General features: G+C 51.0%; 1 protein-coding gene across 3 annotated transcripts in view; it reads left to right on the top strand.

Annotated features, from left to right (window-relative positions):
• RTN3 (reticulon 3) overlaps window positions 1-12,340 on the top strand; it is a 44,384-nt gene extending 32,044 nt beyond the window's left edge. For all 3 annotated transcript variants that reach the window (XM_025193259.1, XM_025193260.1, XM_006036864.3), the window contains 6 exons: window positions 288-495; window positions 2,473-2,611; window positions 2,818-2,887; window positions 5,782-5,828; window positions 8,500-8,558; window positions 10,757-12,340. In XM_025193259.1, the coding sequence (XP_025049044.1) occupies window positions 288-495; window positions 2,473-2,611; window positions 2,818-2,887; window positions 5,782-5,828; window positions 8,500-8,558; window positions 10,757-10,802 (569 nt within the window). In that variant the 3' untranslated portion in view covers window positions 10,803-12,340. The remainder of the gene's footprint in view (window positions 1-287; window positions 496-2,472; window positions 2,612-2,817; window positions 2,888-5,781; window positions 5,829-8,499; window positions 8,559-10,756) is intronic.
• Window positions 12,341-12,861: the final 521 nt, after the last annotated feature.

The raw sequence follows: 12,861 nt of genomic DNA, 5'->3' as shown, positions 1-12,861 counted from the left end.
TGGACTTTTAACAGGCTGGGGTGGGGGGCAGGGAGCTGCTGGAGTCTTGACAAGGTGCTGGGCCCCCCTTCCCTGGAGTCTTGCTGAGGTGGGGTGTGGGTCTGGGGTTCTGAAAAGGTTGAGAACCACAGTGTTAAGGTGTCATCTGTCATGACAATGGGCAGACCTTGTAGGTGCCTTGGCCAGGGTCTGCAGGGCCAGGGGACCAAAGGCTGTGACAGAAACCCCCTTCTCCCTGACTCCATCCAACCCTATCCCCATCACCTCCTCTCTCTTCCCCCCGGCAGTGCGGGACCTGATCTTCTGGCGGGATGTGAAGAAGACGGGCATGGTCTTCAGCACAACACTGATCCTGCTGCTTTCGCTGGCGGCCTTCAGTGTGATCAGTGTGGCATCCTACCTCATCCTGGCACTGCTTTCGGTCACCATCAGCTTCCGGGTCTACAAGTCTGTCATCCAAGCCGTGCAGAAGTCTGAAGAGGGGCACCCCTTTAAGTAAGGCTGTGGGGAGAGTGGTGGGGTAGCAGATCAGCGATCCCATCCCATCCAGCAGTGGATCTGGGATTTCAAAGGGTGCATTCAGGGTTGGACCTGCAGCCTCTGGGCCTGATGCCTACCTGCCTGTCCCCCATTTCCTGCCCCAGGACTCCCTATCTGCCCCTATCTCCACTTCCACCTGGCAGGACGCAACCCCTCAGTCCAAGCTCCCAGCCCCTCTCCCAGCCCTCATCCCACCCACATGAATATTTGCATGCTGAGAGTGCCTCTTGGCCCCAGGCAACCAGTTGTAGCTTGAAAAGGGAGGCTTCAAATTACACCTCCCAACCCGGCCAACAGCCCCACACAGTCCTAGGCCCCATCCATGGACCAGACCAGGGAGGAGGAGCTGGCCAGAGGGCACCCAGCATGTTGTGTGACCGTCTTCCTTTCCCTTGTCCATGCACATCTCATCTTTGAGATAAGCAAGCGGCTTCACCTGGCAGCATGTCCCAGCGGGAAGTGGTGGAACCCATTGATTCGGAGTCCCACTTCCCCATCCTCCAAAGTACCTTCTGACACCAGCAAGGGGCCTGGGAGTAGATACCAGGCCAGAGAGGGCTCTCTGTAGAGCAGGGCTGAAACGTACTGTAGGTGCCTTATCGAGATCTGTCCTAACCCTCTAAGTAGATTTACATCATGAGGGCTTTTCCTGCGTTCGATTAGCACCGGGGAACCGCAGGGTGGTGCTACCCTGTCCGGTAGGCAGAAATCACCAAAAAACCCTTCCTTGCCTCTTCCTGGCCTAATTTAATCTGTTCCTAGCAGCAAGCCTGACATGCTGCTCGAGCTCATGTATGTAAGCTGTAGAGGTAAAAGCAGACCCCCATTATAGAATCATATGAGAAGTGGGGCTGGAAGGGAGTTTCAGAGATCACATCTAGTCCAACCCCCATACCTGAGGCAGGATCAGCCCTGTCCAGACCACCCCAGAAAAATCCATAATATAACCTCTTCATAAAACTGCCACCAGCCCTGACACAATACAAGCCGTGACACCCAAACCTGCCACAGGGGAACTATGGCGGCCAACATCCTGCTACTGCAAAAGCTGCTAATACACATTCCAGAGATCCCAGGTAGAGGGCCCTGGTCCCCACTACAGAGGAAGGCAAACCACCCCGCATCCGTACCAGTCTGACCATGTGGGAAAATTCCTTCCTGACCCCAAGATGGCGTCTGTCTGACCCTGAGTGGAGGGGTAAGACCCTCTAGCCATGACCCTCCAAGTTTAAGTCCTTGAAAGAGTTTTGGCATAACCCCATCACCATCCCCAGCCTGGGCTGCAGCCAGTACTCGGTGCCTCTGAGGGGGGCTTAAAACCACCGATGTGCATAGCAGAAAAGGGAGAGGGGGCAACCAGCAAAGCCCAAAAGCCTGGGAAATCCCCACACTAGAACATAGGCTTCGCTATGTCTAGATCCTCTCTGAGCAGTGGCAATGTGTAGGGGGTACACGTGCACCCCCTGACCAACTGCACTTGCCACTTAGGCAACGGACAGGTGAGAGCGCCACAGCAATCAGCAGTCTCATGATTGGCCTTCCCCCCCGTGGTCGGTGGGATCGGCCAAGGGGAGACACCACCACCACCTCACCCCCCGTCATGGGGGAAACCCCTCCCCACTGGCCTGCCCCCAAGTTGCTGACTGGTCGGTAGCGGGGCACGTGCCCCCCCTGACTAAGGCGGCACTAGTTGCCCATGTCCCTGACTAGTGGCTGTCCAACCTCTCTTTGAACGCCTCCAGTGATGGAGAGTCCACACCTTCCCTGGGCATCTATTCCACTGCCTCCCTGCTCTAGCAATGCAGAAATTTTTCCTGAGATCTACTCTAAACCTAAAATTCTTGTTTGTTGTACGCATTCACGGCATAGCTACCTGCAGGCAGACTGGAGAGTTGGTTATACTGATGTGGCGTGCCTGTCTTGTCTTTCTAGAGCCTACCTTGACCTTGACGTCACACTGTCCTCGGAGGCTTTCCACAACTATGTCAATGCCGCCATGGTGCATGTCAACCGGGCCCTCAAGCTTGTCATTCGGCTCTTCCTGGTGGAGGATCTGGTGGATTCCCTGAAGGTTTGTGCCAAGCGGGGTGGTGGCAGCACCATGGCCCTCCCCAAAGGAGTGGGGTGAGCAAGAGCTTTAAAGAGCTTGAAAGCCAGACCTTGGGCTGATCTCAAGCAGAAATAGAGATGATACTGGGACTAAAACCAGGGGTTGCTGGTGGGCTGGATGGGGTAGTTTCACTCCTCGTTAATAGTGCCATTTTGTTCTCCTTGCAGCTGGCGGTCGTTATGTGGCTGATGACATATGTCGGGGCCGTTTTCAACGGGATCACACTCCTCATTCTTGGTAAGGGCGGGTGCAGCTTCCACACAAGGCATGGGCTCCCTCCTCTTTGGGTAACACGTCTACAACACGTTAATTACTGTCATAGCTTCCAGCCAGTCCAGCCCATATCAGCATGCCCGTTTCAGGTTCCTGGGTGCAGGTAGGAAACCTGAGTTCTACCCACAGCTCTCCAAGGCACTTGCCATGTCCCCAGCCAACAGCTCTCACAGCAAAATCCAGATCATCAGCCACTAGGATACCATATTTTCTCACATCTAACATACTCCTTCCCAACCAGCTGCTGGAAATTTTAACGTGCGTTATATTCAGGAAATACAGTAAGAGCAGCTTCTGACTGTTATGGGCAAAAGTGAAAGCAAAATCTGCACTCGACTCTAAAATGCCTGTTATATGTTACAATTGTTACGCAGTTAACTGGTCTGTGCAATAAACTGCACAATAAAGTTAGACTGGCCACCCATGCAATTTAATTATCATGCCATAAAAATATCCCTCCAGCTATAAAAAGAGCCAACCAGTTACCAAGTCAGTGCTTGATAATGTGTAACAACTTTATAGCTGGTTCCTAGCCAGCTTTAATTTGAACCTGTGACAGGGCCCAAAGGAAACAGAACAATAAGCAGGCTCTGCTCCTTTGCATCTGCTGCTTCCTGCAAGGAAGGATTTTTTCCTTTTCATTCTGCCTTTTGAAAACAAGGTGCATAGCATGCGAGAGAATACAGTACTTCATTCCTACAGTCTTATTAGTTGGGGTATTGAGTCACTGCCAGAGTCCTAGGGACTTGCACACAGAAGGCTCTGGATAATTTATCGTGTCTCAAGCCATGGACAGCTGTAACTTTAATCCGTTTTGAAAGGGGAAGGAGTATGTGTCAGCTATTCTGACTTAGGTTTGTCCAAGCCTATCCCAGTAAATACAGAGCTAAGCAACTGCAATGTTAAACCTGAATAAAACCAGTTAAAGCAGGTTTAACCCTATCCTGCAATAGAAGTGGAGAGATGTTCCAGTTAAACCAGGATATTCTAATTTAACTTTAATATCAGTAGAGTTCAGTCAAACTCCATTGGGCCCTGTGAGGTTGGTCCACAGACTGGATTGGGCCCACAGATCCACCACTAACCCCATACGTCAGATCCAGTGCATGTGGCACGCACTCCGGGCCGGCAGCACCTGCCCCAGCTGGTCCAGGATCCATGCAACACACGATACCTGCTCCAGCCGGTCCAAGACCCACACTCCGTGCAAGCCTGTGTGCTTGGGTACCCAGCTTGTTAGGGTGGGCAGTAGCTGCGGCATGTGGGTCAATTCAGACCCAGGGACCAGTTGACAGAGTTCCCTGGGCTGTATTTAACAACCCTGATTATAGCTGGTATATCTGTTCCCACCCTCAAAGTGTATAGCATTTTCTTCCCCAAAATCAATCCCCTGAAATTCAGGTGTGTTTATTAAGCAGGGACGCTGATTTTTTGCCCAAAATAGAACCCCCTGCTTTGATCTGTGCCCACAGTGCAGCAGCTCTGGTTTTCCTCTTCAGGCAGCTGAGGGACTCGGTGCATCATAGAGAAGTCAGGCTAGAAGGGACCTGCAAAGGTTACATCTAGTCAAACCCCCTGCCTGAGGCCAGATCAGCCCTGTCCAAACCACCCCAGACACAGCCATCAACTAAACTCTTCGTAAAACTACCATCAGCCCTGACATCGCACCCCAGCCTGCCGCAGGGAAAGCAGGGAGAACATGGCAGCCTTGTATAAAAGGTTGTTAATGTACACTCTTGAGGTTCCAGGCAACTGCCGTGCCCCCACTACAAAGGAAGGCAACCCTCCCAATCCCACCCCTTCCCCATTTCATACTAATCTGATGATGGAAAATTCTTTCCTGAACCGAAATGTAGGGTCATTCTGACCCTGAGCAGAGGGGCAAGCTCTTCTAGCCAGGAACTTCCAGGTCTGAGTCCCAGCAGGAGCACTGGCCCAGCTCAGTTCAAATTTCCAGCCTGGGCTGCAGCAAGCACTCAGTGCCTCTGGGGGAGGCCTAACAACACCCAGACAAGTAGCAGAAAGGGGGACAGAGGGAACACCAGCAGAGTCCAGAAGCCTGGGAAATCTCCACAACAGAACATAGGCATCACTACGGGGTTGTTGCATGCAATAAAATACAGTAGTTCATCAGTCTCCCTGGTGGGAGGAATTAACCAGGCTTTAGCAGTAGGTATGGAGGTGCTGGAAGGCTGGCCCAGTCATTCATTCCAAAAGCTCCAAGTTCAGATCCTTTCAGGCTCCCTTGGCCAGGTTTCATTGTCTCTCCATGCCTTAGTTTCCCTGTCATTAGAAAAGAGATATCAGTACTGTTAGGGGTGGACTAGACCTCTGAAGGTCCCTTCCAACCTTACTTCTCTGTGACACTCCCCTGCCTCGGTGCTGAGGAGGAATCGGAGGTGTAAGTTCTCTGCAGAGAGCTCACAAGAGCTGTAAATGGAGAATCCTGCCCTGAGCCTGACTTTTTTTTTTTTTTTTTTTTTTTTTTTTTTTTTTTTTTTTTTTTTTTTTTTTTTTTTTTTTTTTTTTTTTTTTTTTTTTTTTTTTTTTTTTTTTTTTTTTTTTTTTTTTTTTTTTTTTTTTTTTTTTTTTTTTTTTTTTTTTTTTTTTTTTTTTTTTTTTTTTTTTTTTTTTTTTTTTTTTTTTTTTTTTTTTTTTTTTTTTTTTTTTTTTTTTTTTTTTTTTTTTTTTTTTTTTTTTTTTTTTTTTTTTTTTTTTTTTAGTCCAAGCTAGTCATTCTGTCTTGGAAGGTTTCACCTTACGCCAGGCAGCAGAAAATTTTCCACCGCACAGCTGCTATCGTCTTTCTCCCCCACTTTATAATCAATGACCTGTCTGTCTCTGTCTCTCCCTCACAGCCGAACTGCTGGTCTTCACCTTGCCGGTTGTCTATGAGAAATACAAGGTAAGTGATCACAGCACCACCAGCTTGCTGGTCACGCAAGCATTGGCCCAACTGCCTCTAAGCAGGCTTAAAGCCCCGGCAAAACCATGTGAATTTTTTAGGCCAGCCAAGATGATCACAGGGATGGAGCAGTTACAAGACCAGGAGAGGCTGACTCTTCATTTGGAAGGGAAAAGGCTAAGTGGAGCATAGGGTAGAGGTGTATAAAACCAGGCAGAGTGTGGCCAAAGTGAACAGGGAGCTGTTATTCCCCAAATCCCAGAAAACTGGAGTAGCGGGGTGCCTGCTGAAATGAGCGGGAGATGGATTTAAAGCTAACCCGAGACAGAACTTTTTTTGCATGGTGCACTGTTAATTTGTGGAACTCTTTACCACGAGAGATTGTAGAGGCAGAGAGTACGGCCTGACTCAACATGGGACTAGAACAGCAGATGGCAACATATGGCCTGCAGCCATATCCAGCCCACCAGCTGCCACCAAGAGGCCCGAGGCAGGGCTGCATCCTGCACTGCTCCATTCTACCGCAGCCAGCGCTGGGCCGGGCCCTGCAACACACAGACTCCTCTGCCCCCCACCCCCCAACTTCCTGTTGGTGCTGCGGCTGTGCGGTCCTAACACCACATCCCCTGCCACTGGGCCTGCACGGGGCAGGGTGCAATGTAGTGTGGTGAGTAGCTATCTCACCTGCCCACTACCCTGAGCCACTGCTGCCATGGTGCCTCTAGGAGGTGAGTCTGTGCTGGCTGCAAGTCAGCCACCCCTGACTTCCCAGTGCAGCACAATGTCAGCAGTGGCTCATCACAGCAGGCAGGTGGGAGAGCTACCCAGCACACTGCATTGTGCCCCGTCCTGTGGGCCCAGCTGGCGGCAGCCATGCTGCCAGGACTGCGCAGCACCACCAGGAAGACAGGTGGGGGAGGGGGATGCTGGGGGGCGGAGGAGTCTGCACTACCTGGCCTGGCTCCAGCTCTGGCTCAGGCTCCGGCTGCAGCAGAGCAGTGTGGGGCACAGCCCTCCCTTCTCAAGCAGCTGGCAGGCCAGATGGGATCAATTGGCATCCCCCTCTCTCCCACCCTATCCCTCAACCACTCACCATAATTTATAAAGTGCCCACCCCTGCTCTAGATACACCCAGTTTGATGCTGTCTCTCGAAAGCATCCACTACTGCTGCTGTCAGATATTGGGCTAGATGGACCATTGGTTGGACCCAGTGTGCGGTTCCTTATGTTCTTATAATAAAAGTGGAGCCCTCGCATCCAGATGCCGAATAGGAGCCAACGGTGTGCTCTTGCTGCAAAAAAAAAGCCAACAGCATTCTGAGTTACATTAACGGGAACATCACTTGCAAATCATCCTGCTCTATTCAGCACTGATGAGGCCTCACCTGGAGACCTGCATCCACTTTTGGGCCCCACACTTCAAAGAGGAGGTGGACAGATTGAGAAGAGTTCAGCACAGAGCAACACAAATAATGAAGGCCCTGGGAGGCAGGACTGATAAGAACAGACTAAAAGACCCAGGGTGATTGAGTCTGGAGAAGACGGAGGGGATTTAGTGACAGGCTTCCAGTCCCTGAAGGGTGATGACAGACAGGATGGTGAAGGGTTGTTCTCTGTGGCTGCAAGGGGACAGGACAATGAGCAACGAGCTCAGGTTCCAGCAGGGAAAAATGAGGTTGGAGATGAGGAAGATCACTCACCTTCTCCCTCTGAAGGAGACTCAGGGCTGGGACAGGCTGCCCAGAGAGGGGAGGAATCTCTCCATCCTTGGAGCAGGTTAGATGGACACTTGGCAAGGCTGGTTTAGCTTGGCCTGACCTTGTCTGGAGAAGAGGATTTGGACTAGTGACCTCCTGAGGTCCTTTTCACCCTACTATTCCAGGCCTTTCCTATAACTTCCAGCACTACATCCGTTTAATTCAGTGAAACCCTTTCTGATTGTTCAACAGTATACTGGATTAAGGTCACTAGGCAGATGAAGGGAGGTGATTCTTCCACTGTACTGAGCACTGATGAGGCCTCCCCTGGAGCCCTGTATCAGTTTTGAACCCCACACTTCAAAGAGTGGGAAGAGTCCAGCACAGAGACATGCAAGTGATGAGCGGCCTGGAAAGTAGGATGGATGAGGAAAGGCTGAAAGAACTGGAGTGGCTGAGTTTGGACAAAACAGAGGTTGGATTTGGTAACAGGCTTCAAATCGCTGAAGGGCCATGGCAGAGAGGATGGAGATGGGGCCACAGGGGATAAGACTAGGAGCAATAACCTCAAGCTGCAGCAGGGGAAATTTAGGTTGAAGATTAGAAGGACTATGAGAGTGGTCAAGCATTGGAACAGGCTGTCTAGGGAAGTGATGGAATCTCCATCCTTGGAGATGTTCAAGAGCGGGTTGGACAGACCTTTGGCGGGGAAGGTTTAGTTGGAGACAATCTTGCCTTTAGCGGGGGGGTTGGAGTAGATGACCTCTTGAGGTCCCTTCCAGCCCAACTTTCCTATGACCTGCCACATGATGGGTGGCTGTGTTGTGTAGATCAGCTGAGATTGAATTTCGGGTAGTCCCTCCTGGTCTTCAAAAAAATGGAGGTAGCTATTCAGAGAGCAGTAGAGGAAGTGTTTTGTAGTTGCTTCCCCTTCCAGTTGTCCTAACCCTCTCGTTCTCTTCCTTCTTTCTCAGACGCAGATCGATCACTATGTTGGAATCGTCCGGGACCAGACCAAGTCTATCACTGCAAAGTGAGTCCATTTCTGTTCCCTTCCCCAAAACACCACATTTCTTCTCATGCCCCAGATTAGACCCACACCTTGTCTTGAAGACAGAATAAAGAGATTATCATGGTCACGGCTGAAAGCTGATCATATGTAGCAGCACACTCACAACTCGGCCAGTTTCTGGCTGCCCTGGACAAAAGCTGGAGCCAAAAGCTACTGCCGACTTTTGGCAAAGGCTGTGGAAGGGTTAAAAATGGACTCTGCCCCTACCGAATGCTGGCTTAACAAAAGCAGAGCTGTCAGCAGCCATTGCAGTGCCTCTGTACACAAATCTGGTTCCCCTGTGCACACCCTGGTTTTGCAGGGCTGATTGTTGGGGAAAGGGTGGGTGTGTGGTATGTGGGCACATAGGCAACGCATGGTGGGGCGGGGGGGCTTGTGCCCCCTTTGAAATTGTCCCTTGCTGGCGAGGGAGTGGAGAGCACCAGCCTGTGCCCGCCCTGAGAAGCGCCGGGAGCACTTCCAGTTTGCCACCGGTGCTTCTGGAGTCGGTGATCGGCCGCTGCCCCTCCTCTGCCGGTCAGCGATCAGCCACTGGTGACCCCCCAGAGCCTGGACAGATACAGTCTCTCCTACTCACCATGGTCAGATTTGTACGGACTCAGGGGTCCTTGCCTTCCTCTGTACAGGAGTATGGCCTCTACCTGAGATCTCTTGAGCATATATTAACAACCTTTTACAGAAGCAGGATAGTGGCCACCATGGTCTCCTGGCTTTCCCTGTGGTAGGTGCAGGTGTGATGTTTCATGTTGTGTCAGAGTTGATGGTAGTTTGATGCAGAGTTTAGATGATGGATGTATTTGGGATGGTTTGGATAGAGCTGATCCTGCTTCAGGCAGGGGGCTGAACTAGATGCGACTTCTGGAGGTCTATTCCACCCCACCTTCTTTATGATTTTCTGTGATATCTCATGGCACATCATTCATGCCCCTTCAAAGGAGGAGCTTTTTCTCTGGAAGGCTTTAGGCCGTAGATAGGTTGAATTTATTAGTCCGACAGCACTCTCTGGCTGAGCATGGTGAACCCTCCAAACCAGATGTCACTGATCAGAGCTAACTTAGATGGAGGCCCTCTTCTTGGGGTCATATGGACGACACTAGCAGGTTGTCCCTCTCCCCGCTAGTGTCCATAACACGGTTTTGGAAGTGAGTGGGGATCTAATGGCAACATTAGATGGAGAGAATGTCTGGGTATGGGAAAGCTGGGGTTCAAACTCCATCCAGGAGCTAGCTCCCCAGCAGGGGGCTCTAGACTGAGCACTTCTGATCTATCACCTGGCCTCTCCATCCACATGTATAGAACCTGTGCTCTCCCAGTGAGAGTGCCCCACACCTAGAGCCTCTTGAGGTCTACGTGCTTGAGATGTGGAAGGCCTCTGGGAATCCCTGGCCTTGGGGCTTTTGTGGCTCCCCCCCATCCCCACCTCCATGGATGCTTCTTGCTCCTGAGGGGGATGTTTTGCCTTCCTCTGAGGCCCTGGGACCTTGGCTGACAGGGTTTCCTCCCACGGACACTTTGCTCCTTGATGGAGCATCTTGCCCTTCCACTTAGGGTCAGACCAGTGCCCAATTTGGAACTAGGAAAAGGCTGTTCTCCCCCAAGCTCTGACTGTCTTGGACTGGTGGGGGTCTTTGCTTCCTCCGTACCACGGGGCGGGGACTTCTCTGTAGACCCTTCTGCTCATCCACCAACCAAGAACTTCCCCATCATCACAGTGGCCAGATGCTAGGACCCTACCACATATTATCTATATTATGCAGTTAACTGAATAAGTGTGCAATATATTTAGACTGGCCACATATGTCAAGTAATGATCACCCCATAAACACATCCATTCAGCTATAAAAAGAGCTAACCAGCTACAAAGTTAGTGCTTGAAAATGTGTAGCAACTATATAGCTGGTTTCTATCCAACTTAAATTTGAACGTGTGGCAGTGCCCTTAGTGCCCACATCACTCCGCTTTTCCCCAGGGTACAAGAGAGGGTGTTTAAGGAGTTCTGACTGTTGCTTCCTGCTGGTGAGGGTTTGGTGTAGTCGTTTGAGGGAAATCCTCAAGACGGGGTGGGGGGAACCGAACCTTCCTCCTTCCAGACCGATCCAGTTGGGCGTCTCCCAAAATCTCACCCTCTTCCCCACCCCCACCCCGTTGTGTTTTCACAGGATCCAAGCGAAACTCCCAGGAGTGGCAAAGAAGAAGCCCGAATAGGCTGGTGGGCAGGGAAGTGGGTCCCAGGTGTTACTAAACCCCGTGTCCTAGTTATAACCGTTGTTACTCGTACCTATGAAGGAACTTGCTGAGTCCGCTTGAGCGGTATCTTTGTTTTTTCCCCCCCTAAGCCTAAAAACAAAGCCCATCCCTATGTTGGATTCTGCACCTGACTAAAGAAGAACTGGTGTTCGATGGTGAGGGGAGGTCTCCACACCTGCTCCCAGCTCCGTGCCCTTCTTCTTGGCTTCTGCATCCTCCCACCCGCATCCCATGCAACAAGTTTTCTTCTCCCTTGCCATCAGCCCATCCTGCTCCCCGGAAGGTGGAGGATCCATGCGGCAAAGGGTGGGAAGTCTAGAAGAGCCGTTCGCTTCTTCCTGACGTCAGTTTGTTCTTAGTTTCAGGTCCATCCCCATCCTCTCCCAGCCCCCAATGCCACGCTGCCACCCTTCAGAAGTCACCACTCTCCTCCATTTTGTTTTATTATTTCTTTGCCATGAAATGAAAATGTCTGTAACTGCTGTAAAACCTTGCCTAGAGGAACCAACGGAACCCCTCCATCCCGTCCCGTCTCTGAGATCAGCACATGAGCTCTCTGCTCTTGTATCCCCCTCTTGTGCAGGGCAGAGTGCCCTGTAGGATGGCCGGCTGGCGGCGGGGGAGACCCATAGAGGTGAGGCTAGGAGAAATGGTACGTCACCGGCCCTGGTAGTTCAGCATAGTTTTAGCGTATACAGAGTCGTAACTTGTGTCCCTCTCTCTTTTTGAAGGTAGCTTTGAGTCGGTCTTAGAGCCATCTACCACAGTCCAAACAGAGTTGGCGCTAACACTGAAGTCCCAGCTCGTTTCCAGAGTGGAGCAGGGGGTGGAAGAGGCAAAGAGGGGTCAGGGAAGGGAAGGGAATGAATGAGCTGCTCAGTGATTGGACCCTGAGCTGGGAAGGTGCCATTTTTATTGTTATTTTTTTGGCCTTCCACAGTGCAGGTGGGTGTGGAGGGAAGCATTGGTCACCAGAGGTCAGAGCAAGATGGATCCCAGCAGAGAGGAGACGTATCCAGGTCTCATTTTGACACACGGCCTGTGAAGTCAGAGCTTAGACATAACCCCATAGCCTGACCAACCGCTGGAGATGCCTTTTTGGTCAACAAGCCAGCGCCCATCCTCCTCCTGCCACAGGAAGTCCACCCCTTTTTTCTCACCCTTCCATCAGCATCTCTCCTCCTCAAGTCTCTTCTGCACTGGACACCCTCGGCCTAGCTCTTCCGCCTGTTTTGTTACTGCTGTTATGTAGATCCTTATGAAGATCTCTGTGCCAGGCGATTTGGGGTTTTTTTGTTGTTGGTTTTTTTTAAAGGAACATATGTAGACAAAACAACAATGGAAACAAAACTACTAATGAAGTGTGTGTGTGTGTGTGTGTGTGTGTGTGTGTGTAAGTGTGTGCGTGCAGCATCAAACTACAGTAGTGGCCAGGGAACGCTTCCCCTGGTTCCTTGTCAAACTACAACCAATATTAATAAAAAGAACACAACAGCTGGGGGTGTTGCTGATGTCATTTCCTGTGTGTGGTCGCACTTGGAACTCAAATGCGTTCGAGCTGAGCAACGGCCATTGTGAGCATTCCCTGGTACCTGGTGACCCCATGGCAAGAAATGATGGTATTCAGTCCCTGTTGCATCTTGTTTGAAGTCAGGCCGGGTCTTTGGTAGCTGTGCTGTGCGGTGCCTTCGTTTCACTCCCTGGAGTCTGCCATCCTGGTAGAGGGAACAGAGGCCTGTGCCATGAGCCTCCCTTGCATCACCAGTGTCATCCCATCCGCAACGGTGCCCGTCTCTACCTGCCTCTTGAGAAGCAGAGCTGGGCTGACTCACAAAAGCACAGAGAAGTCCGTGTGATTGTTTTTTTGTGGCTAAGCCACAGATTGTGGTAAGAAGCTATGTAGACCAGGACTCATCTCTCATCACTAGAAAGAAGGAAGATTCTTGATGGGTGATCTGTGACACGGTAGAAAGAACCAAAATGAAGCTAAGCCAAGAACCCATTTATTTTAAGGCAT

This window comes from Alligator sinensis, unplaced genomic scaffold, assembly GCF_000455745.1.
Source record: "Alligator sinensis unplaced genomic scaffold, ASM45574v1 scaffold1860_2, whole genome shotgun sequence".
Classification (NCBI taxonomy): Eukaryota; Metazoa; Chordata; order Crocodylia; family Alligatoridae; genus Alligator; species Alligator sinensis.
Note: the sequence above shows the minus strand (reverse complement) of the source record. Positions and strands in the feature narration are given on the sequence as shown.